The sequence below is a fragment of the Pecten maximus genome, chromosome 10 (assembly GCF_902652985.1).
Source record: "Pecten maximus chromosome 10, xPecMax1.1, whole genome shotgun sequence".
Lineage (NCBI taxonomy): Eukaryota > Metazoa > Mollusca > Bivalvia > Pectinida > Pectinidae > Pecten > Pecten maximus.
The window spans coordinates 14,407,933-14,431,705 of record NC_047024.1 but is presented as its reverse complement, the minus strand read 5'-3'; the positions used below and the strand labels follow the sequence as shown (position 1 = coordinate 14,431,705).

Here is a 23,773-nt window from a genome sequence, read left to right as displayed (position 1 = left end):
AGACATTTCAAAAATCGCCTGTCCTGGTTTTAATACGATTGTTCCTGACGCATGAGGTCAGGTCTTAAATGGAATCATTGACAGTATACTTGTATTGACCGTGTGTATTTGTTTAGATTTATTGAAAGGTGGAATATTTATATAGCTTTACTAGTACAGTAGTTATACAATAGTACGAACTACTCCTTTATAGAAGGCCGAGATCTAAATTGAATAGCAAAATAGTCTGTAGTGTACCTATATACCGGATATCAAATCCATTGGACAAAACACCAAGGGTATATTCAAAAGTATTTTTTTGGAAAACATTTGTTACCTATTCTGATAAGCCCTCTGATACATTTACCTTCATATGAAAACAAAAAGTGGCACAATTATATACATGTTGATATATTATATATGTCTTATAATGAATAAAACTATGGCCGACAAGTGCTTCATTCTTCATCAGTGATGCTTATTATCAAAAGCATGAAAGGCCAGACGGAAAGTAAAACATCTAATATAGATCGCAGTAGCGCGTTTCTATTTATACGCAGATTTCACCTGAAATTTGACAGCTATAATAAGATGGTGCAAGTATATCAAGAAATGGTTTAAAAACGAAACTGTAATCATTACTCAAAAACGAGGGCAAACTAGGAATAAAGGTTGTATAAAAGAATCAGAAGATATTAGCACACCTTTCAAAACAAACTGAGAGTCAGAAACAGTAGACCCAAAATGAATTAAATAACATCATACAGCTGTTTGGTCCTTCTAGGACTCCTCAATGATGGTAATGAAACCATACAGCTGTTTGGTCCTTCTAGGACTCCTCAATGATGGTAGTGAAACCATACAGCTGTTTGGTCATTCTAGGACTCCTTAATGATGGTAATGAAACCATACAGCTGTTTGGTCCTTCTAGGACTCCTCAATGATGGTAGTGAAACCATACAGCTGTTTGGTCATTCTAGGACTCCTCAATGATGGTAATGAAACCATACAGCTGTTTGGTCCTTCTAGGACTCCTCAATGATGGTAGTGAAACCATACAGCTGTTTGGTCCTTCTAGGACTCCTCAATGATGGTAGTGAAACCATACAGCTGTTTGGTCCTTCTAGGACTCCTCAATGATGGTAGTGAAACCATACAGCTGTTTGGTCCTTCTAGGACTCATCAATGGTGGTAGTGAAACCATACAGCTGTTTCGCCCTTTTGAGACTCCTCAATGATGCTAGTGACACTCATAGTTAAAAAAAAAGAAAAAAAAAAAGGTAAAATCTGGTCGGGAAATACAAATCGCCCATCATTCAATAAATTTGATAGCTTACAATATTGGTTTTCAAAAAACGTGAAAAAGTACATGGATGATAAGACCAGGCCTTCCCAAACAGTAAGCGTTTTCTGCGTAAACGACTATACCCACCATACAAATATAGGTCAAAACCGTGCATTTCTTTACATTGTTGTAAAACATATGAATACATATGTATCTGTTGGTGTAACAAAGACCTCTATGAACTCATAATGAATTTTTTCTTGTTATTAAAAACGATTGGAAATTTACGGTTGTGGTAACGCAATTAAAGCCAAATCCTCCTACTGTGCACTGTCAACAAACATGCACAATACAATATAATACTCCAATATAGACGATAAAAAGCAAAGTATGAAGGATACGGTTGGAATGATATAACAGATTGAAAAATAAACAGAACTTCTGTCTGATCAGAGGGAACATCGATGATTTGATAGCTATCAGAAAAGACTTGAACCTGTTTCATTTGTTTATAATACAGTAAAATAGAAGAATAGCAGTTAAGTTTCCATTTGTTCACATATTTTAAACATTGATATGAAGAGCCAAATTAGTTATGCTTGGTCGCTTTGTTTATAAGTGTAAGATCTAAATATGTACATGTTTTACCCTAGAATACCCCTCACGGGTGCACACAATTATTCTATCTAATAAAAAATACCCCGTGTACTTCTCAAATTCTTACTTCATTAATATCTTATGACACTACTCTCTTGGGTATTTTCAACTACCAATATAGTTCGTAGCTATATGTATGCCATTGTTTTATGTTCTGTGTTTGAAATGTGATCTATTTTACATTTGTACAATAGATATATAATACACGTGTGTCTTCATAGAGGGGAGGACTGCCACGAACATTACTTAACTGATCATATAACGTATTTTGAGTTATTCGGGTCCGGCACCTATACTGAACCATACCGTCGCTATCTGTTTATTTAAAACATCTATATTATCTTAAATATAACCGCATCAGGATTGATAGGGATTATAGATTTGTAAACGAACACAAACATGTGAAAACGTTTATTTTTTGGCTAAAGCAGGAACTACATGGTTCACTGTATATGTTATTTCCCTACCTGGGTAAAACAGGAACTACATGGATCACTGTATATGTTATATCCCTACCTGGGTAAAACAGGAACTACATGGATCACTGTATGTGTTATATCCTACCTGGGTAAAGTAGGAACTACATGGATCAGTGTATATGTTATATCCCTACCTGGGTAAAACAGGAACTACATGGATCCCTGTATATGTTATATCCCTACCTGGGTAAAGTAGGAACTACATGGATCAGTGTATATGTTATATCCCTACCTGGGTAAAGTAGGAACTACATGGATCAGTGTATATGTTATTTCCCTACCTGGGTAAAGTAGGAACTACATGGATCAGTGTATATGTTATATCCCTACCTGGGTAAAGTAGGAACTACATGGATCACTGTATGTGTTATATCCCTACCTGGGTAAAACAGGAACTACATGGATCACTGTATATGGTATATCTCTACCTGGATAAAACAGGAACTACATGGATCAGTGTATATGTTATATCCCTACCTGGGTAAAGTAGGAACTACATGGATCACTGTATATGTTATATCCCTACCTGGGTAAAGTAGGAACTACATGGATCCCTGTATATGTTATATCTCTACCTGGATAAAACAGGTACTACATGGATCACTGTATGTTATATCCCTCCCTGGGTAAAACAGGAACTACATGGATCAGTGTATATGTTATATCCCTACCTGGATAAAACAGGAACTACATGGATCACTGTATATGTTATATCTCTACCTGGGTAAAGTAGGAACTACATGGATCAGTGTATATGTTATATCCCTACCTGGGTAAAACAGGAACTACATGGATCAGTGTATATGTTATATCCCTACCTGGGTAAAGTAGGAACTACATGGATCACTGTATATGTTATATCCCTACCTGGGTAAAGTAGGAACTACATGGATCACTGTATATGTTATATCTCTACCTGGGTAAAACAGGAACTACATGGATCACTGTATGTGTTATATCCCTACCTGGGTAAAACAGGAACTACATGGATCACTGTATATGTTATATCCCTACCTGGGTAAAACAGGAACTACATGGATCACTGTATATGTTATATCCCTCCCTGGGTAAAACAGGAACTACATGGATCAGTGTATATGTTATATCTCTACCTGGGTAAAACAGGAACTACATGGATCACTGTATATGTTATATCCCTACCTGGGTAAAACAGGAACTACATGGATCAGTGTATATGTTATATCCCTACCTGGGTAAAACAGGAACTACATGGATCACTGTATGTTATATCCCTACCTGGGTAAAACAGGAACTACATGGATCACTGTATATGTTATATCCCTACCTGGGTAAAGTAGGAACTACATGGATCAGTGTATATGTTATATCCCTACCTGGGTAAAACAGGAACTACATGGATCAGTGTATATGTTATATCCCTACCTGGGTAAAGTAGGAACTACATGGATCACTGTATGTGTTATATCCCTACCTGGGTAAAGTAGGAACTACATGGATCACTGTATGTGTTATATCTCTACCTGGGTAAAGTAGGAACTACATGGATCAGTGTATATGTTATATCTCTACCTGGGTAAAACAGGAACTACATGGATCAGTGTATATGTTATATCCCTACCTGGGTAAAACAGGAACTACATGGATCACTGTATGTGTTATATCCTACCTGGGTAAAACAGGAACTACATGGATCACTGTATATGTTATATTCCTACCTGGGTAAAGTAGGAACTACATGGATCACTGTATGTGTTATATCCCTACCTGGGTAAAACAGGAACTACATGGATCCCTGTATATGTTATATCCCTACCTGGGTAAAACAGGAACTACATGGATCAGTGTATATGTTATATCCCTACCTGGGTAAAGTAGGAACTACATGGATCAGTGTATATGTTATATCTCTACCTGGGTAAAACAGGAACTACATGGATCAGTGTATATGTTAAATCCCTACCTGGGTAAAACAGGAACTACATGGATCACTGTATATGTTATATCCCTACCTGGGTAAAGCAGGAACTACGTGGATCACTGTATATGTTATATCCCTACCTGGGTAAAGTAGGAACTACATGGATCACTGTATATGTTATATCCCTACCTGGGTAAAACAGGAACTACATGGATCAGTGTATATGTTATATCCCTACCTGGGTAAAACAGGAACTACATGGATCAGTGTATATGTTATATCTCTATCTGGGTAAAGTAGGAACTACATGGATCAGTGTATATGTTATTTCCCTACCTGGGTAAAGCAAGAACTACATGGATCAGTGTATATGTTATATCCCTACCTGGGTAAAACAGGAACTACATGGATCAGTGTATATGTTATTTCCCTACCTGGGTAAAGCAAGAACTACATGGATCAGTGTATATGTTATATCCCTACCTGGGTAAAACAGGAACTACATGGATCAGTGTATATGTTATATCCCTACCTGGGTAAAGCAGGAACTACATGGATCAGTGTATATGTTATATTCCTACCTGGGTAAAACAGGAACTACATGGATCAGTGTATATGTTATATCCCTACCTGGGTAAAACAGGAACTACATGGATCAGTGTATATGTTATATCCCTACCTGGGTAAAGCAAGAACTACATGGATCACTGTATATGTTATATCCCTACCTGGGTAAAACAGGAACTACATGGATCACTGTATATCTTCTTTATTCTGGTGTTAGCATTGTGTTGAATACTTTGGTGAACATTTTGCTTTCGTCCATCCTTGTTCTTCTTTTTATTTCCACAATTAACATTGCTAGAAAGTTCACTTTGCTCCATATTTATAATCGGCAGATCCACAATTAAGCAGGTTCCTTGTTTTCCTTGCAGCGAATGTTTTAGAAATATTTAAAGATACCTGGATATGATATCTCTCTGCTGGAAGCTAAACCCGGAAGATCTGTCAGGTTATGATGGGATTAGCAAACAATTTTGTTCACGTCTTTCATTTGTGAATTTTGTGATAATTGCCTTACACATACTGTCTATTATAAGGCCTATCACGTGTGCATCTTAAAAGACGTCGCTACACACAAAAGTCCAAAAGACAAGTTTACGTACAGGGTTCACCACACAGTCTGTACATGACACTGTAGGAGTCCTATAGCAATGACAGTTAGCTTCTGTGTATTCAAATCAAGGTACAAACATATTGTATTAATCCATTTTCTAAATGATTAAATTTCCGGAGACATTTTCACCATGATTTAATATGGATTGAGTATATATACATGTACATGAAGTCTCGAAATAGGGTATACAATTTATCCACTACATATCTCCACAAAATAGTCGAGAAACGTTTATCCACTTCATATCTCCACAAAATAGTCGAGAAAAGTTTATCCACTACATATCTCCACAAAATAGTCGAGAAACGTTTATCCACTTCATATCTCCACAAAATAGTCGAGAAAAGTTTATCCACTACATATCTCCACAAAATAGTCGAGAAACGTTTATCCACTTCATATCTCCACAAAATAGTCGAGAAAAGTTTATCCAATTTATATCCAGTATATATACGTATCTACTCATCACATCAATTTTGTCCATTAAAATTGGTCTTGACGCAAAATGCCCATGTGAAACCGTTTTATATGACAACGATTCATTTTGATCCAGTAATTTGAACAAGTTGGATTTACAGCTAGGCCTGTCAAAGTTGTCTATATTGTATGTTAACGTCGGGACAGCGACCCGGCTAAAATTAGATTGTTAGGCATGTCATTGACCTAGACAACGTTTAGGTTGGTCCACCAAAAGTTAACGAAATATACTGTATTAGTTCGGGCATTTTATCTGTTGTAATCATCAAATATTCCACCAGTTTTAACTCATTTCTTCATTGTTATGATCAGATGGCCACACGATTAAGTAAACTACGCAAGCCTTCAGAGCCTTGGACGGATTAATGACCTGTAACTCTTGAACATAGACATTTTTTCTAACGATCTTTAATATTCTCGGTAGATTCTCGGTAGATCGTCCTCAATCCATTCACAGAAATGTCAGAAAACATTTCGGAATATCAATGCTATTTACTTACAAGTAAGCTAACAAGACTTTGACTACACGCCGAACTCCAGACGACAAACGGTGTCCTATTGTACCTGAAGACACAGAATACCAAGCTATGCTCTACTACGGCGTTATCACAAATCTCAGACAACGCCGACATAATTGAAGGACATAAAAATTTAAGTTATATATAAGGTGAAACTGTAATGACAAACCTAAAAAACCGGAACATTTTAAAATGCATATGGGTACCCTATGGCTACGCAATGTCGCCTGACACTCCTTTCACGTGGCGTAAATTCTGTTTCAGCCGCTATTTTTATAGATTAATACATTCGTATTACTTGGTGCAGACATAAAATGAAGGATGCACTTTGGCAAAATTGAATTTTTAAATAAACTTCAGTTATTTGCGTCTACTGTAAATAATCTATATGACACTTAGTCAATGGCTACTACCGTAAATAATCTATGTGACACTTAATCATTGACTACTACCGTAAATAATCTATACGAGACTTAATCATTGACTACTACCGTAAATAATCCATGTGAGACTTAGTCATTGACTACTACCGTAAATAATCTATATGACACTTAGTCAATGACTACTACCGTAAATAATCTATATGGCACTTAGTAATTGACTACTACCGTAAATAATCTATATGACACTTAGTCAATGGCTACTACCGTAAATAATCTATACGAGACTTAATCATTGACTACTACCGTAAATAATCTATGTGACACTTAGTCAATGGCTACTACCGTAAATAATCTATACGAGACTAAATCATTGACTACTACCGTAAATAATCTATATGGCACTTAGTAATTGACTACTACCGTAAATAATCTATATGACACTTAGTCATTGCCTACTACCGTAAATAATCTTAATGAGACCTTGTCATTGACTACTACATAATGAATCTATGAAATATTTAGTCATTGGCCAATACTGTAATGGATATATTTAAGACTTAGGCAATGGTTACCAATGTCAATGATCTATGTGTGGTTTAGTAATTGGATATTACTATAATTAATCTACTGGAGACTGATTCAATGGCTACCACTGTAAATAATCCATGTAACACCACGTCAAAGACTACTAAGTTGGGACCAAGTCATTGACTACTGCTGTAATTAATCTATTTGAGACCTAGTCATTGGCTTATACTGAACTGATTCTATGTGTGTTTTGAGAAGAATTATGGAGAACTACAGCATTGATTCTTACATTGTATCATCATTAGGATATGCATTCTATTGTTCAACATGTTTTTTGTTTTTGTTTTTTTGTTTTTGTTTTTAATTTTGTCCTTATTGATGTTACAAAAACATAGTGAAGCTTTTAAAAGAATTTGAACATAGACCAATATTTTATAGGATAGTTTAGCAGAGGTGTTAATGCATACCTTCCGGGTTGTTTATTGGAAACGATAGTTAAATGAAAACCGTATCACATTCTACAATCTACCACATACAAAAACAGACCCGTCACTGGGTATTACGAAACCATTCAGCGTGAGGAAGCTACTTAGTATACATGTAGTTTATTCAACTTGAAGCCTTACGGCTCATAAGTATAACATAGAAACATCAACATACACATATATACAATACGTAACTAATTGTTATAGAGGATGAACAAAACAGTAGGCGTAACTGGTGAAAAACATCCGCAAACATTGATTTTAACAACAAAAGCACAATTTGTCAGAGTAGTCAGGGGGTGGAGAAAACAATAAACATAACTGGAGACGAGTACCTTAAGTCATTAATAAAAAGTAAATAATACAGTTTGTAAGAGTAGATAGATAGTAGTTACCAAACAATAGGTATAACTAATATAAGTATCTAGGATTTTTCAAATGCAAATATATACTTTGTGAGAATAATTAGATGATGAACAAACAATATATATAAATAGATATAAATAGAGATAAGTAACTAACATCGTTAATTCAACACTCAATACAAAGTGTACATAATTTAGATGAATAGTTAGGGTATGAACAAAAAATAGGTATAGCTGGAGATAAACACGTACAATACGATATTGATCTATACTAAAGGTTGGAATCTCGACCGTAGTAACCAGCTTGATTGTAAATATTTTCCAAGATTACATAACTCTTTTTTATTGTGAACAGAAAGTAATTGGACAAGTTTAAAAGAAGACGGGCGATTCCAATAATATTTTTTAATGAATCTTTTTCGAATATCAACATATATTGGACAAATAAGGATGAAATGGAATTCGTCCTCTACTTGGTTCTGGTTGCAATAACGACATAACCTATTTGACCTTGGAATATTACGATACCGGCCTTCTTCTATATAAAGCTTATGCGATGAAAGTCTTAATTTCGAAATAAGTTTACGATACGGATCAGGAATAGATTTTGTTAGATAGAATTGCAGTGTGAAGGTGTCAACAATATATTTATACAGATAACATTTAGAAGATCTTTCAATAAATTCATTTCTTGCTTGAATAAAAGCATCAATCAAACTCTGCTTAAAGCAATGTAAAAATACCTTTTCATTATCAACATAATGAGTTAACCAGACACTACCGAAACCAAAAGACAATAATAATTTTTTAACTTGGCAACGCCAATTACAATTTCTGTGGTTGCAATCCTCCATCTCTTCATAAACCGACTTAAGAACAATATTCTCACATTTGATCAATTTCAGCCAATATTTCATTATTCGACATTTCCTGACGATATGCAACGGCAAACGTCCTAATTCCGAATATATCATGAAGGAAGGCGTACTTGTCTTAACAACAAGGATCTTTCTCAAAAAATCAACATGAACCTTTTCTACTTTGTCTGCAACATAGAAACCCCATGTTTCGCAACCATAATTGAGAATAGAGGAGACGTAAACATCAAAAACGTTCAATTTAGATTCTACATTAAGGGATAAATTATTACAAATTTTCAACACATTATACATACATTTACGGCCTTGTTCTGCAATAACACCTGGAGTTTCTGTGAACTTACCATTAAAGTTAAATACTATACCTAGGTAGTTAAAACGATCAACAATCTCTATTTCATTGCCATCAAAGTAAAAATTTTCGACAACTCGCAATCTACCACAATTACGAAATACAACACTTTTTGTTTTATCAGTATTGACTGTTAATTGCCAATTGTCACTATATTGTTTTAAGGAATCTAACATTATTGTAAGCCAGAAGCAGTTTCTGAGAAAAGGACAGTGTCATCTGCATACATAAGAAGAAAAAGTGAAACATCTCTTAAAAACAAAGCGTCACAGGAGGAATTAATTAGTTCATTTTCGAAATCATTAACATACATAGAGTAAAGAAAGGGAGACAACCCCTCCCCTTGCATCAAACCTCGGGAGCAAGAGAAAAAATCAGACAATTCAGACTTAAATCTAACACATGATTTCAGACCTTTATATAAAGACTTCAAAACATTTAATAATTTCCCTCTGATTCCACTCTGGAAAAGTTTCAAAAACAATTTATTTCTATTCACGCTATCAAAAGCCTTACGATAATCAACAAAACAGCAATAAAGTTTACGATTGTTTGAAAGCATTTTCTTAATTATACCATGTAAAGCAAAAATAGCATCACTGGTCCCAAAACCAGGTTTAAAACCAAATTGGGCATCAGAGACGAAATGGTCATTGAATTAGAAAAAAAATACTACCCGTCATGAACACAAAACAGACTTTTCCGACAAGTACATCTTATTGTCTATCAACCTCATAATCTGTGTTTAAGTTTTGCTTTATTTTTGCTATATTTCTATGTTATATTGCCCAAAAAAAAAAAAAAAAAAAATTAATTCTCAGTACACACACGTGTACATAGACCAGTTTGCTTGAACTTCGTTGAAAACACGAAAATTTACGCACGTACACGTATATCTGTGTATTTCCCACATCAAAGGTTGCTTGGTTTAATGTTCTATGCTGTTGTGTACCTCAAGTTTTCTTTATTTGGATGTACACAAATTGTACAATATTATTTTTTGTTAGACTGATTGTCAATATCTTCAGCAAAATCAGTTTAATATAAGACACGTATATGTACGTGTACGACCGCCTGTTTAACGGTTGTTGTATACTTAGGTATATGCTTAAATTACGGTACTAAAAAAAATATGTCGTGTTGGAAATAGAAATGGGTTAATTTTCTACTTGTTTATGATTGAAAGACTAAATACTCGGACGTCATTGAAAAGTTTATATACCATGTTTCTTTTTATTGTCTATATTTCATACGCGTGTTTTCATTCTCTGAATTAGAGAAAAAATATTACCCGTCATAAGTTAGCTCGAACGTCGTTGAAGACACGCAAATGTACACAAATGCACGTATGCGTGTTGTTTTCCTCTGTCAATGACGAATACACCATAGCTGTGCCTCAAATATATTTTTGTTTATGCACAAATTCAAAATAAGCTAGGTCTATTGACTAGCACTATGCTTGGACTACTTTTAGTTCGCATTAAGTTATAACACAAACCTGGTATATGTCTATTAATTACAGTACCACTTCTGATGATTATTATAACAAACCTGATATATGTCTGATGCTAAACTGCTTATATTACCAGTTTGTTGGGTATAGTAACATACCTGTTGTCAAACTATTTATAGTACCAGTTTCTGATGAGTATAAAACAAACCTGATAAATGTATGATGTTATACTTTTTACAGTACTATGCTGATGGGTATAAAAACAAACCTGAGATGTCATACTATTTATAGTATCATTTTGATGAGTATAAAAAGTAACCTGATAGATGTATGCTGTTATACTTTTTATAGTACTATGCTGATGAGTATAAAACAAACCTGATATATGTATGCTGTTATACTTTTTATAGTACTATGCTGATGGGCATAAAACCAAACCTGATATATGTGATGTTATACTATTTATAGTACTATGCTGATGGGTATAAAAACAAACCTGATATATGTGATGTTATACTATTTATATTACCAGTTTGATGAGTATAATCTGGTACATACCTGGTGATGATGCTATAATATTAGATAATTTCTGATTAGTATAAAAACAAATCTGGTATATATCTAACGTTTTATGTATAGTATCTGTCTGATGGTTGTAACACAATTTTCGAATACTTTTTGATGTTATTCGAATGCATTCACTTTTTAGTATACATATGTTTAACTTCCATTACAACTTGTAACATATGCCTTCTGTTATATATTTATATATCTTTTCTACACCACACAAACCCATTACCTCCTATGAAATCTATGTGCTTTCTTTACATTTTCCTTTTGTACCTTCCTTTATGTCTTTTTTCAAGTCTTTCCTTTCCTCCTTTTCCCTATGTTACTCTTATGGTTGGGTATGTTGGCTATAGTCTCTCGCAGTATAAAACGTTGGTGGGTGCAACTGATGACTACTCCTGTCGATACTTAATTTTCGATGATTATGGGTAATGATTTAGTACAATATAGAGTAGCTATTGGTTGTTTCTACCAGCGTACACATGGTATATTAACTACACTACATTTTGTCATATTTAATTCTATAGGTAAAATTCTAAAAAGATGCAGGTCTAGGTTGATGCATAGCATTACTACATTATTATTAGCCATTCAAACTACTTTGTCTGCCATTACTAATAATTCCTGTTTTCTACTTTTATTACAACTCCTCATCCTATCCTGTAACGACGTTCATCCTAACCCTGGTTCGAATAAAATAAATGACATTTCTGTATTTCATTTAAACATTCGTAGTCTGAAAAACAAAATATCGTTTCTGGAAAATATAGCGTCAGATTACGATGTAGTTTGTGTCACTGAGACTCACCTTGATACTTCAACTGTAGATGCTGATATACTCCTGAGTGGCTATGATTTATACCGAAAAGACCGTGAAACACCGGGAGGGGGCGTAGCTGTTTACACGTCCAGTCTCTTGTGCACTCGTCGTAGAGTTGATCTAGAATTCCAGGAGGGGGAGTTGATTTGGACAGAACTCCAGTTTCCAGAGCAAAAATACCTTCTATGTACAGTGTATAGACCTCCACAATGTGCTCTTACTTTTTGGAATTATTTCCAACACTCTATTGAAATTGCTCTTAATGAAACTTCACGGGTAGTAATTGTTGGTGACATAAACGTAGATCTTTTAACTGTTAGTAGAAATCATGCAATTGTTGATATTCTCGACTCCTTTCACCTTTCGAATATTGTGTATGTGTTGTTGTTTTTTTTTTTTTCTTCTTTGTCTTGTTTTTATTTCTGTCATCCATGTCTATTGTTTTAATATGTGAAAATGTTCTAAAAATAAAAGAATTATAAAAAAAAAAGAGTTATGTAATCTTGGAAAATATTTACAATCAAGCTGGTTACTACGGTCGAGATTCCAACCTTTAGTATATATCAATATCGTATTGTACGTGTTTATCTCCAGCTATACCTATTTTTTGTTCATATCCCTAACTATTCATCTAAATTATGTACACTTTGTGTTTAGTGTTGAATTAACGATGTTAGTTACTTATCTCTATTTATATCTATTTATATATATTGTTTGTTCATCATCTAATTATTCTCACAAAGTATATATTTGCATTTGAAAAATCCTAGATACTTATATTAGTTATACCTATTGTTTGGTAACTACTATCTATCTACTCTTACAAACTGTATTATTTACTTTTTATTAATGACTTAGGTACTCGTCTCCAGTTATGTTTATTGTTTTGTCCACCCCCTGACTACTCTGACAAATTGTGCTTTTGTTGTTAAAATCAATGTTTGCGGATGTTTTTCACCAGTTACGCCTACTGTTTTGTTCATCCTCTATAACAATTAGTTACGTATTGTATATATGTGTATGTTGATGCTTTTATGTTATACTTATGAGCCGTAAGGCTTCAAGTTGAATAAACTACATGTATACTAAGTAGCTTCATCACGCTGAATGGTTTCGTAATACCCAGTGACGGGTCTGTTTTTGTATGTGGTAGATTGTAGAATGTGATACGGTTTTCATTTAACTATCGTGTCCAATAAACAACCCGGAAGGTATGCATTAACACCTCTGCTAAACTATCCTATACAATGTTGGTCTATGTTCAAATTCTTTTAAAAGCTTCACTATGTTTTCGTAACATCAATAAGGACAAAATTAAAAACAAAAACAAAAAAAAACAAAAACAAAAAACATGTTGAACAATAGAATGCATATCCTAATGATGATACAATGTAAGAATCAATGCTGTAGTTCTTCATAATTCTTATCAAAACACACATAGAATCAGTTCAGTATAAGCCAATGACTAGGTCTCAAATAGATTAATTATAGTAATAGCCAATTACTAAACCACACATAGATCATTGACATTGGTAACCATTGCCTAAGTCTTAAATATATCCATTACAGTATTGGCCAAGGATTCATTATGTAGTAGTCAATGACAAGGTCTGATTAAGATTATTTACGGTAGTAACCAGTGATTAAGTCTCATCAAGATTATTTATGGTAGTAGCCATTGACTAAGTCTCGTATAGATTATTTACGGTCGTAGCCAATGAAAAACATCTCACATAGATTATTTACGGTAGTAGCCAATGACTAATTTTCACAAAGATTATTTACGGTAGTAGGCAATGACTAAGTGTCATATAGATTATTTACGGAAGTAGCCAATGACTCAGTCTCGTATAGATTATTTACGGTCGTAGCCATTGACTAAGTCTCACATAGATTATTTACGGTCGTAGCCAATGACCAGAGACCTATATACTAGTATATAGGTCTCTGGTTTAATGTTCTATGCTGTTGTGTACCTCAAGTTTTCTTTATTTTGATGTACACAAATTGTACAATATTATTTTTTGTTAGACTGATTGTCAATATCTTCAGCAAAATCAGTTTGATATAAGACACGTATATGTACGTGTACGACCGCCTGTTTAACGGTTGTTGTATACTTAGGTATATGCTTAAATTACGGTACTAAAAAAAATAGGTCGTGTTGGAAATAGAAATGGGTTAATTTTCTACTTGTTTATGATTGAAAGACTAAATACTCGGACGTCATTGAAAAGTTTATATACCATGTTTCTTTTTATTGTCTATATTTCATACGCGTGTTTTCATTCTCTGAATTAGAAAAAAATATTACCCGTCATAAGTTAGCTCGAACGTCGTTGAAGACACGCAAATGTACACAAATGCACGTATGCGTGTTGTTTTCCTCTGTCAATGACGAATACACCATAGCTGTGCCTCAAATATATTTTTGTTTATGCACAAATTCAAAATAAGCTAGGTCTATTGACTAGCACTATGCTTGGACTACTTTTAGTTCGCATTAAGTTATAACACAAACCTGGTATATGTCTATTAATTACAGTACCACTTCTGATGATTATTATAACAAACCTGATATATGTCCGATGCTAAACTGCTTATATTACCAGTTTGTTGGGTATAGTAACATACCTGTTGTCAAACTATTTATAGTACCAGTTTCTGATGAGTATAAAACAAACCTGATATATGTATGATGTTATACTTTTTACAGTACTATGCTGATGGGTATAAAAACAAACCTGAGATGTCATACTATTTATAGTATCATTTTGATGAGTATAAAAAGTAACCTGATAGATGTATGCTGTTATACTTTTTATAGTACTATGCTGATGAGTATAAAACAAACCTGATATATGTATGCTGTTATACTTTTTATAGTACTATGCTGATGGGCATAAAAACAAACCTGATATATGTGATGTTATACTATTTATAGTACTATGCTGATGGGTATAAAACCAAACCTGATATATGTGATGTTATACTATTTATAGTACTATGCTGATGGGTATAAAACCAAACCTGATATATGTGATGTTATACTATTTATAGTACTATGCTGATGGGTATAAAAACAAACCTGATATATGTATGCTGTTATACTTTTTACAGTACTATGCTGATGGGTATAAAAACAAACCTGATATATGTGATGTTATACTATTTATATTACCAGTTTGATGAGTATAATCTGGTACATACCTGGTGATGATGCTATAATATTAGATAATTTCTGATTAGTATAAAAACAAATCTGGTATATATCTAACGTTTTATGTATAGTATCTGTCTGATGGTTGTAACACAATTTTCGAATACTTTTTGATGTTATTCGAATGCATTCACTTTTTAGTATACATATGTTTAACTTCCATTACAACTTGTAACATATGCCTTCTGTTATATATTTATATATCTTTTCTACACCACACAAACCCATTACCTCCTATGAAATCTGTGCTTTCTTTACATTTTCCTTTTGTACCTTCCTTTATGTCTTTTTTCAAGTCTTTCCTTTCCTCCTTTTCCCTATGTTACTCTTATGGTTGGGTATGTTGGCTATAGTCTCTCGCAGTATAAAACGTTGGTGGGTGCAACTGATGACTACTCCTGTCGATACTTAATTTTCGATGATTATGGGTAATGATTTAGTACAATATAGAGTAGCTATTGGTTGTTTCTACCAGCGTACACATGGTATATTAACTACACTACATTTTGTCATATTTAATTCTATAGGTAAAATTCTAAAAAGATGCAGGTCTAGGTTGATGCATAGCATTACTACATTATTATTAGCCATTCAAACTACTTTGTCTGCCATTACTAATAATTCCTGTTTTCTACTTTTATTACAACTCCTCATCCTATCCTGTAACGACGTTCATCCTAACCCTGGTTCGAATAAAATAAATGACATTTCTGTATTTCATTTAAACATTCGTAGTCTGAAAAACAAAATATCGTTTCTGGAAAATATAGCGTCAGATTACGATGTAGTTTGTGTCACTGAGACTCACCTTGATACTTCAACTGTAGATGCTGATATACTCCTGAGTGGCTATGATTTATACCGAAAAGACCGTGAAACACCGGGAGGGGGCGTAGCTGTTTACACGTCCAGTCTCTTGTGCACTCGTCGTAGAGTTGATCTAGAATTCCAGGAGGGGGAGTTGATTTGGACAGAACTCCAGTTTCCAGAGCAAAAATACCTTCTATGTACAGTGTATAGACCTCCACAATGTGCTCTTACTTTTTGGAATTATTTCCAACACTCTATTGAAATTGCTCTTAATGAAACTTCACGGGTAGTAATTGTTGGTGACATAAACGTAGATCTTTTAACTGTTAGTAGAAATCATGCAATTGTTGATATTCTCGACTCCTTTCACCTTTCGAATATTATAGATAGACCGACACGTGTAGGTCGCACTAGCTCGACCTTACTTGACCCCATTATACTGTCCGACACGAGTAACTTTACTTATGCAGATATTATTGACGTTGAAAGTGACATTTCGGACCATAAGGCGACAACTGCTGAATTGACTGTTAGAACGAATTTCAGAAGGACGTTTGACAGGGAGATTAGATGCTATAATAATGTAAATTATGATTTATTCAATAGTATATTAGACGAGACGGACTGGGTTGACCTTTTTGCGAATGCTAATTCACCAGATGACATGTGTAATCTTTTTACGACTAGATACCTCGACATAGCCAGAGAATGTATACCGACCCGGACTGTGACGATCAGATCAAATGACAAACCTTGGTTTGACTCAACTTTACGTAAGGAAATCAGGAAAAGAAATAGACTGTTGAAATTATATAAATCAGACCGTTCAGACAGAAACTTATCTAACTTCCGGAAGCAACGTAATCATGTAAATAACCTGAAGGAACGAACAAAAGAACTTTTTTATGCTGATATAAATGGTATCTTAGATAGATATTCAAGTTCAAATCCTAGAAATTTTTGGAAAATTATTCGTAAATTAATAAAAACACCTCATGATTCGAACATTATCCCACCTATTAGAGATATACACGGTAACATTGAAATGTCTGATGATAATAAAGCTAATATTTTAAATGATTACTTTGTTTCAATTTCTACTATTGACGACAATAATTTTGATGTACCGACAGTTGAATTACGGACTGGCTCCACTATTTCTGACATACAATTTGAAACGAGTGACATAACTGACATACTGAAATCATTAAATATAAATAAAGCTGTTGGGAATGATACAATCAGTCACAATATGTTAAAAAATACAGCAAATTCAGTAGCTTTACCATTGAGTATTATTTTTAGAGCTTCTCTGGAAACTGGAGTTTTTCCTAAATTGTGGAAACATGCATTAGTTACACCTTTATTTAAATCTGGGGACAAACATATTTTTTCAAATTACAGGCCAATTTCACTACTCAGTACGGTTGGGAAAGTTTTTGAAAGGTTAATTGTTAAATATTTAAATAATTACTTGCTAGGTCATTCATTAATATATAAGTTTCAGTCTGGTTTTCAACCTGGCCATTCGACAGTTCATCAACTTATTGAAATTTATCACACTTTGTGTGAAAATCTAGAAAAAAGACATCCTACATGTTTAGTTTTCTGTGATATATCGAAAGCTTTTGATCGTGTGTGGCACAAGGGACTGGGGGTGAAACTAGCAAACTATGGTATTAGCGGCAAACTTTTAAATTGGCTTTTAAATTATATAAGTGAAAGGAAACAACAAGTTTGTGTGGGTGACTCTAAATCACTTGTTAAAACTACTAACGCTGGCATTCCACAAGGTTCTGTACTTGGTCCCTTGTTATTTATTTTATACATTAATGACATTTCCGATAATCTACAAAGTCTTTCAAAGTTGTTTGCAGACGATACGTCATTATTATATTCAAATCCATCCCCTCAAAATGTTGAATCTGTAATCAACAACGATTTAGAGCACATTCAAAATTGGGCAAATAAATGGTTAGTAAAGTTTAATCCTTCCAAAACAGAGGCACTGCTTATCCATAATTCTGAGCTAGATTATGTAATTGATATTAAATTTGATAATGTTAGTGTGAACTTCGTAGAAAATCATAGGCACTTGGGAGTTATATTGGACGGAAATTGTAAATGGACTAGTCATATTGATGGTATTTGTAAAAAGGTATCGAAACAGATAAGTGTTTTGCGTAAACTTAAATATATATTAAATCGCCACACTTTATATAGAATATATACTTCGTATATTATACCATTATTAGAATATTGTTGTGAGGTATGGGATGGGTGTAGTCTCGGTGACTCAGATAAACTAGAAAAACTTCAACTAGAAGCTGCACGTGTGAATACGGGATTACCATCTTACACTAGTATACAGTCATTATATTCTGAAAGTGGTTTAGAACCTCTTGCTATTAGACGCTCTAGGCGAAAATTGCAGCTTTTTTATAAAATTAAACATAAATTATCTCCAAATTACCTAACATCACTTCTTCCACCATTAGTATCAGAAAATTCTCAATATAACCTTAGAAATGCCAATAATTACTCGTTACCAAATTACCGTTTACATCTTACTAATTCATCTTTCTTTCCCTCTACTATCCAACTATGGAATCATTTAGATAACGAAATCCGACAAAGTGTTACGTACTCGGCCTTTAAACATTCTCTTCAAAATTTTACAGACACAAAAGTTCCCTTCTACTATCAAATTGGTGACAGAAAACATAACATTATGCATGCAAGATTAAGAAACAGATCTAGTACTCTTAACAACGATTTATTTCATGCAAATTTGATTAATTTTAAACACTGCCAATGTGGACACCCTGTTGAAGATGCATATCATTTCTTTTTTGAATGTAATAATTACTCTGTTCAGCGTTTGCAACTGTTTCGTGATCTAAATTATTTCATCCCACTAGACCTGCAACTTCTGCTATTCGGAAAAAATGAACTTTCTCATCAAGAAAATGTAACTATATGCCAATCAACCCAACTATTTATTAAAAATACAAATAGATTTTAAAATATCTTAATTGGAAATTAATGTACATTGTATTTTTGTCTTTGCGGACTCGGGTGACATTCGGGTGTGTGTGAAATGTTATAAATGAAGGACCAGAAAAGAAAAGGAGGAAGACACCACTGGCATGGATTATCATAGACATTAGACAAGTTTGAACGAAAGGAAAGTCGAATTGTGTACCAAAGTGATTGTTGCCCGAGTCCGCTTAGGTCTACCACAAAACTATTTGTCTTTTTGAAGTATTTAGATATACATGTATATCCCATATATATAAGATTATTTGTATCAATATCTTATAAAATCTCTTTCTGTCTCTCTCTTCCTTCCCCCCTCCAACTCCCCCTCTCTTCCCCTTTCTCTCCGTCTCCCTCCCCTTCTGTCTCTCTCTCTCTCTCTTTCTCTCTATTTCTTATAAAATTAGATTGTAAATATGTAAATAAAACTACCATCATGTGAATTTTTTCTCAATGTAAAATTGTATCGGGAGAGGGCTTAATATAAGTTGGAAAACTTGTGCCCAATCCCTTTGTAACAAATTGTAAATTACAAATAAAATATGTTTAAATCAAAAATCAGAGACGATGCTATTCTCCCTAGACCAATCCAACAATCTATTGTTTAAAACGCTAGTAAATAATTTAGATAAACAGCTTACTAGAGTTATTCCTCTATAGTTTTTTTTTTTAATATTTCTTTTATTTTCAAACATTTTACATGGTATACATAAATAGACATCAACAAACAATCACTTGCACACTCGCACCCACAGCATTCAAAAGATCATTGTGTATGCTATGATAGGTCATACATACATACACATACATACATACATACATACATACATACATACATACATACATAGATACCTACATACCTACATACACACACACACACACACCTACATACATACACACATACACACATATATACATACATAGCGAGGCATAACAAATATACTTGCATATGTAGCATCATGACATAACATAGTACAACATAGCATAAATAAACATAACATAAACAGGATTTTCCCTCATATTTTGTTATAAAAGGTCCTTTATAAATAAATCAAAAAAATCAAAAAAGTTTTCTGCATTCAAATGACAGATTTTAGAATTAACAGTACATCCTAAGGATGCAGAGTGCAGAGACATTTAGTTTGGGAGGCCTTGATGGATTTTCTGCATATAGCACGCATGAATCCAGTGTCAGGGAAGATCCTGCATACATAACATACATGTACATACATACACATATATATACACACACACCTATACACACACACGCATCCTCACACACACCCTCACAGACAGAAAGGCAGAAGACACACTAAGGAAGACAGATAGGAAGGGAGAGAAAGGAAGAGAGAGGGGGAGGTACCATTTCTTAATTACATACATGTAATTATTGCATACATGCATGTACAAGAATATTGCGAAATTGTAATACAATATGTATTAAAAGATAAAATACTGATAAATCACTGGGCTAGTCAGCGATACAGACCACAACAGTCAGTGTTATGATATACAATAATAGAAGATAAGTAAAAGAAAAGTAAGTTACCTGTATTTATATAATAATACAGTGTATATAACAATAAGTTTAAGACCAGGGTAGGATGTGTAAAAGACTAATACAACTCATAGATCCAATAAAGGCTTCCACTTCCTCCAGCCTAAATCAAATTGTCTTTTACCATGGTCACTAAGACTGTTATACATATATTTTTGGACTACAAAATTATCTTTAATTACATTAATGAGAGCATTGATATTCAAAGAATTGCTAAGACATCTGGTTTTATATATGTAATGTTTCATAATGATTAAAATTTCGTTGTCAACAGAACTACAATTTTGTAAAACTATTCCAAAAAGAAATGAGTCTTTATTATATGCAAAAGGTATAAACAACAAATCTAACAAAGTTTCAAATTTATGAAGAAGAGTTTGCACCTCCTTGCATTCCCATAAGCAATGTATAATTGTCTCCCTTTCCATATTACATAAAGTACACATAGGGCTAGGATTTATTCTTATCTTATGAAGGAAGGTATTTGTAACTAAGATATGATGAATAATTCTGACTTGAAACCATATCAATTTAGAATTTTTTGTTACCTTAAAGGGAAGATTATATATTTTAACCACATTTCTCTATCAAAGTTAAAGTTCAAATTCCATTTCCTAGTACCTGTAGGAGTTGTTGTTGGAGTTATTATAAACCTGTAGAAGTCTTTCACACCCTTTTTGTTCTTAAAAAATATTTCTAATAATTGTGGTATAAAAGGGTGTGAAAGCTTCTCTGGTTTTAACTCGAGATTTCTTAAATAGCGTTTTATTGCCAATATTAATCCATGATATTGTAAAAAATTAGTATTAATTCCAAATTTTTGTATAAATTCGTCAAAAGAAAGAAAGGCTAGATTTTCAGAATTTTTCATCAAATCATTTAAAGTTAAGATACCTGTCATATACCAGTTGGGATAGAAGACAAATTGTTGTTAACTTTAATGTCATTATTGTACCAAAGAGGTGTTTTAAGAATACCATCTTGTCTTTTTAGCCTCATATCTTCAGAAAAGTTTAATTTATCCCATGCTTTAAAGACATCTTTCCAAAATTTATTGTGGCACCTTGATATGCATAATTTTACAAACTCTTTCCCACAACTATATAGCTTATTTAAATCTAGAGTTGACTTGAGTATCAGATACCATTTGCCTGAAGACATAAATAATCTTCTAATCCAACTTAGCTTTAATGAATGAATGAAAGCATACACGTCAATCATCTTGAGTCCACCATCTGCAAAATTTTGAATAATAACGTCTGTTTTGATCTTATGGCATTTACCATTCCATAAAAAGTCAAATAATAAAGAATTTATCATAGTGATAATTTTTTCTGGTATGTTTGGTAACGTAATGAATAAATAATTTAGTTGTGAGATTAATAAAGACTTGATAATATTGATTTTACCAATCGGAGTCAAGCTCCGCCTCTTCCACGATGTAAGAATTGATTTGAGTTTTACAATTTTTTTGTCAAAATTCATTTTTGGTATTTGATCCAAGTCAACTGAAAACTCAATCCCCAAAAATGTAAATCTATTTTTTCCCCATTGTAAATTCAAATCTGGCCTATATGTTACATCACTATATTTACAGCTCCCTAACCATATAACTTGAGTTTTACTAGTATTGATATTTAACCCTGAAATTTTTGCATAATTATTCAGCTCTGATAAAGACTCATTAAGTGACCTCTCTGACCCATCAAGTATCAACCCGGTGTCATCAGCATATTGTACATTTAAAATTGGTACATTATCTACATCAATACCTTTAATAAGATTATTATTTCTAATTCTTGCAGCTAGCACTTCTGCACATATAATAACAAGAGATCCCAGAGGGATCTTGGCGTCCACCATTGAATGATCTTTATAGGTTCCATGTCAGATTGATCTTTTCTCTACTTTTCCCTTCCTCTAAGTGTTACTAATCTGTGTAAATTCAGAAACAGCCCTCTAGTACTTTTCAAACAAGGGGAACCTATATATAAAATTTAAGATTTAGCAATAATGGCTGTCTGTCGGCCATGTTGTTTTCGGATTGGTCCCAAAATGCAACACCAGGACCAAGGGGAACCTACATATGAAATTTGAGAAAGATCCCTTCAGTACCTTCTGTAAAATAGCGATAACAAACTTCAATTGTCAAAATACAAGATGGCTGCCTGTCGGCCAGTTTGTTTTCTGACTGGTCTCAAAATCCAATATGCATAACTAGGCACAGAGGGCAACCTACAAATGAAATTTCAGAAAGATCCCTTCAGCCATTTCTGATAAATAGCGATAACAAAATTCAATTGTCAAAATCCAAGATGGCTGGCTTTTGGCCATGTTGTTTTCCTATTGGTCCTAAGATGCAATATGCAGAACTACAGACCAAGGGGAACTTACAAAAAAGTTTGAGAACGATCCCTTCAGTACTTTCTGAAAAATAGCGATAACAAACTTCAATTGTCAAAATCCAAGATTGCTGCCTGTCGGCCATGTTGTTTTCCGATTGGTCTCAAAATGCAATATGCATAACTAGGCACCGAGAGGAACCTACATATGAAATTTGAGAAAGATCCCTTCATTACTTTCTGAGAAATAGCGATAACAAACTTCAATTGTCAAAATCCAAGATGGCTGCCTGTCGGCCATGTTGTTTTCCGATAGGTCTCAAATTGCTTTATGCATAACTAGGCACAAAGGGGAACCTACATATGAAATTTGAGAAAGATCTCTTCAGTACATTCTGAGAAATAGCGATAACAAACTTCAATTGTCAAAATCCAAGATGGCTGCCTGTCGGCCATGTTGTTTTCCAATAGGTCTCAAAATGCTTTATGCATAACAAG

The 23,773-nt window shown here is 33.7% G+C and overlaps 1 protein-coding gene across 2 annotated transcripts in view; it reads right to left on the bottom strand.

Annotated features, from left to right (window-relative positions):
- LOC117335820 (alpha-1,6-mannosyl-glycoprotein 4-beta-N-acetylglucosaminyltransferase-like) overlaps positions 1 to 23,773 on the bottom strand; it is an 88,958-nt gene that overhangs the window by 48,605 nt on the left and 16,580 nt on the right. The window contains exon 1 of one of the 2 annotated variants that reach the window (XM_033896030.1): positions 5,029 to 5,632. The exons of the other annotated variant lie outside the window; for it this stretch is intronic. Within the exon in view, the coding sequence (XP_033751921.1) occupies positions 5,029 to 5,184 (156 nt within the window). The 5' untranslated portion in view covers positions 5,185 to 5,632. Of the gene's footprint in view, positions 1 to 5,028; positions 5,633 to 23,773 lie in introns of those variants that run through there. 2 annotated transcript variants of the gene reach the window in all.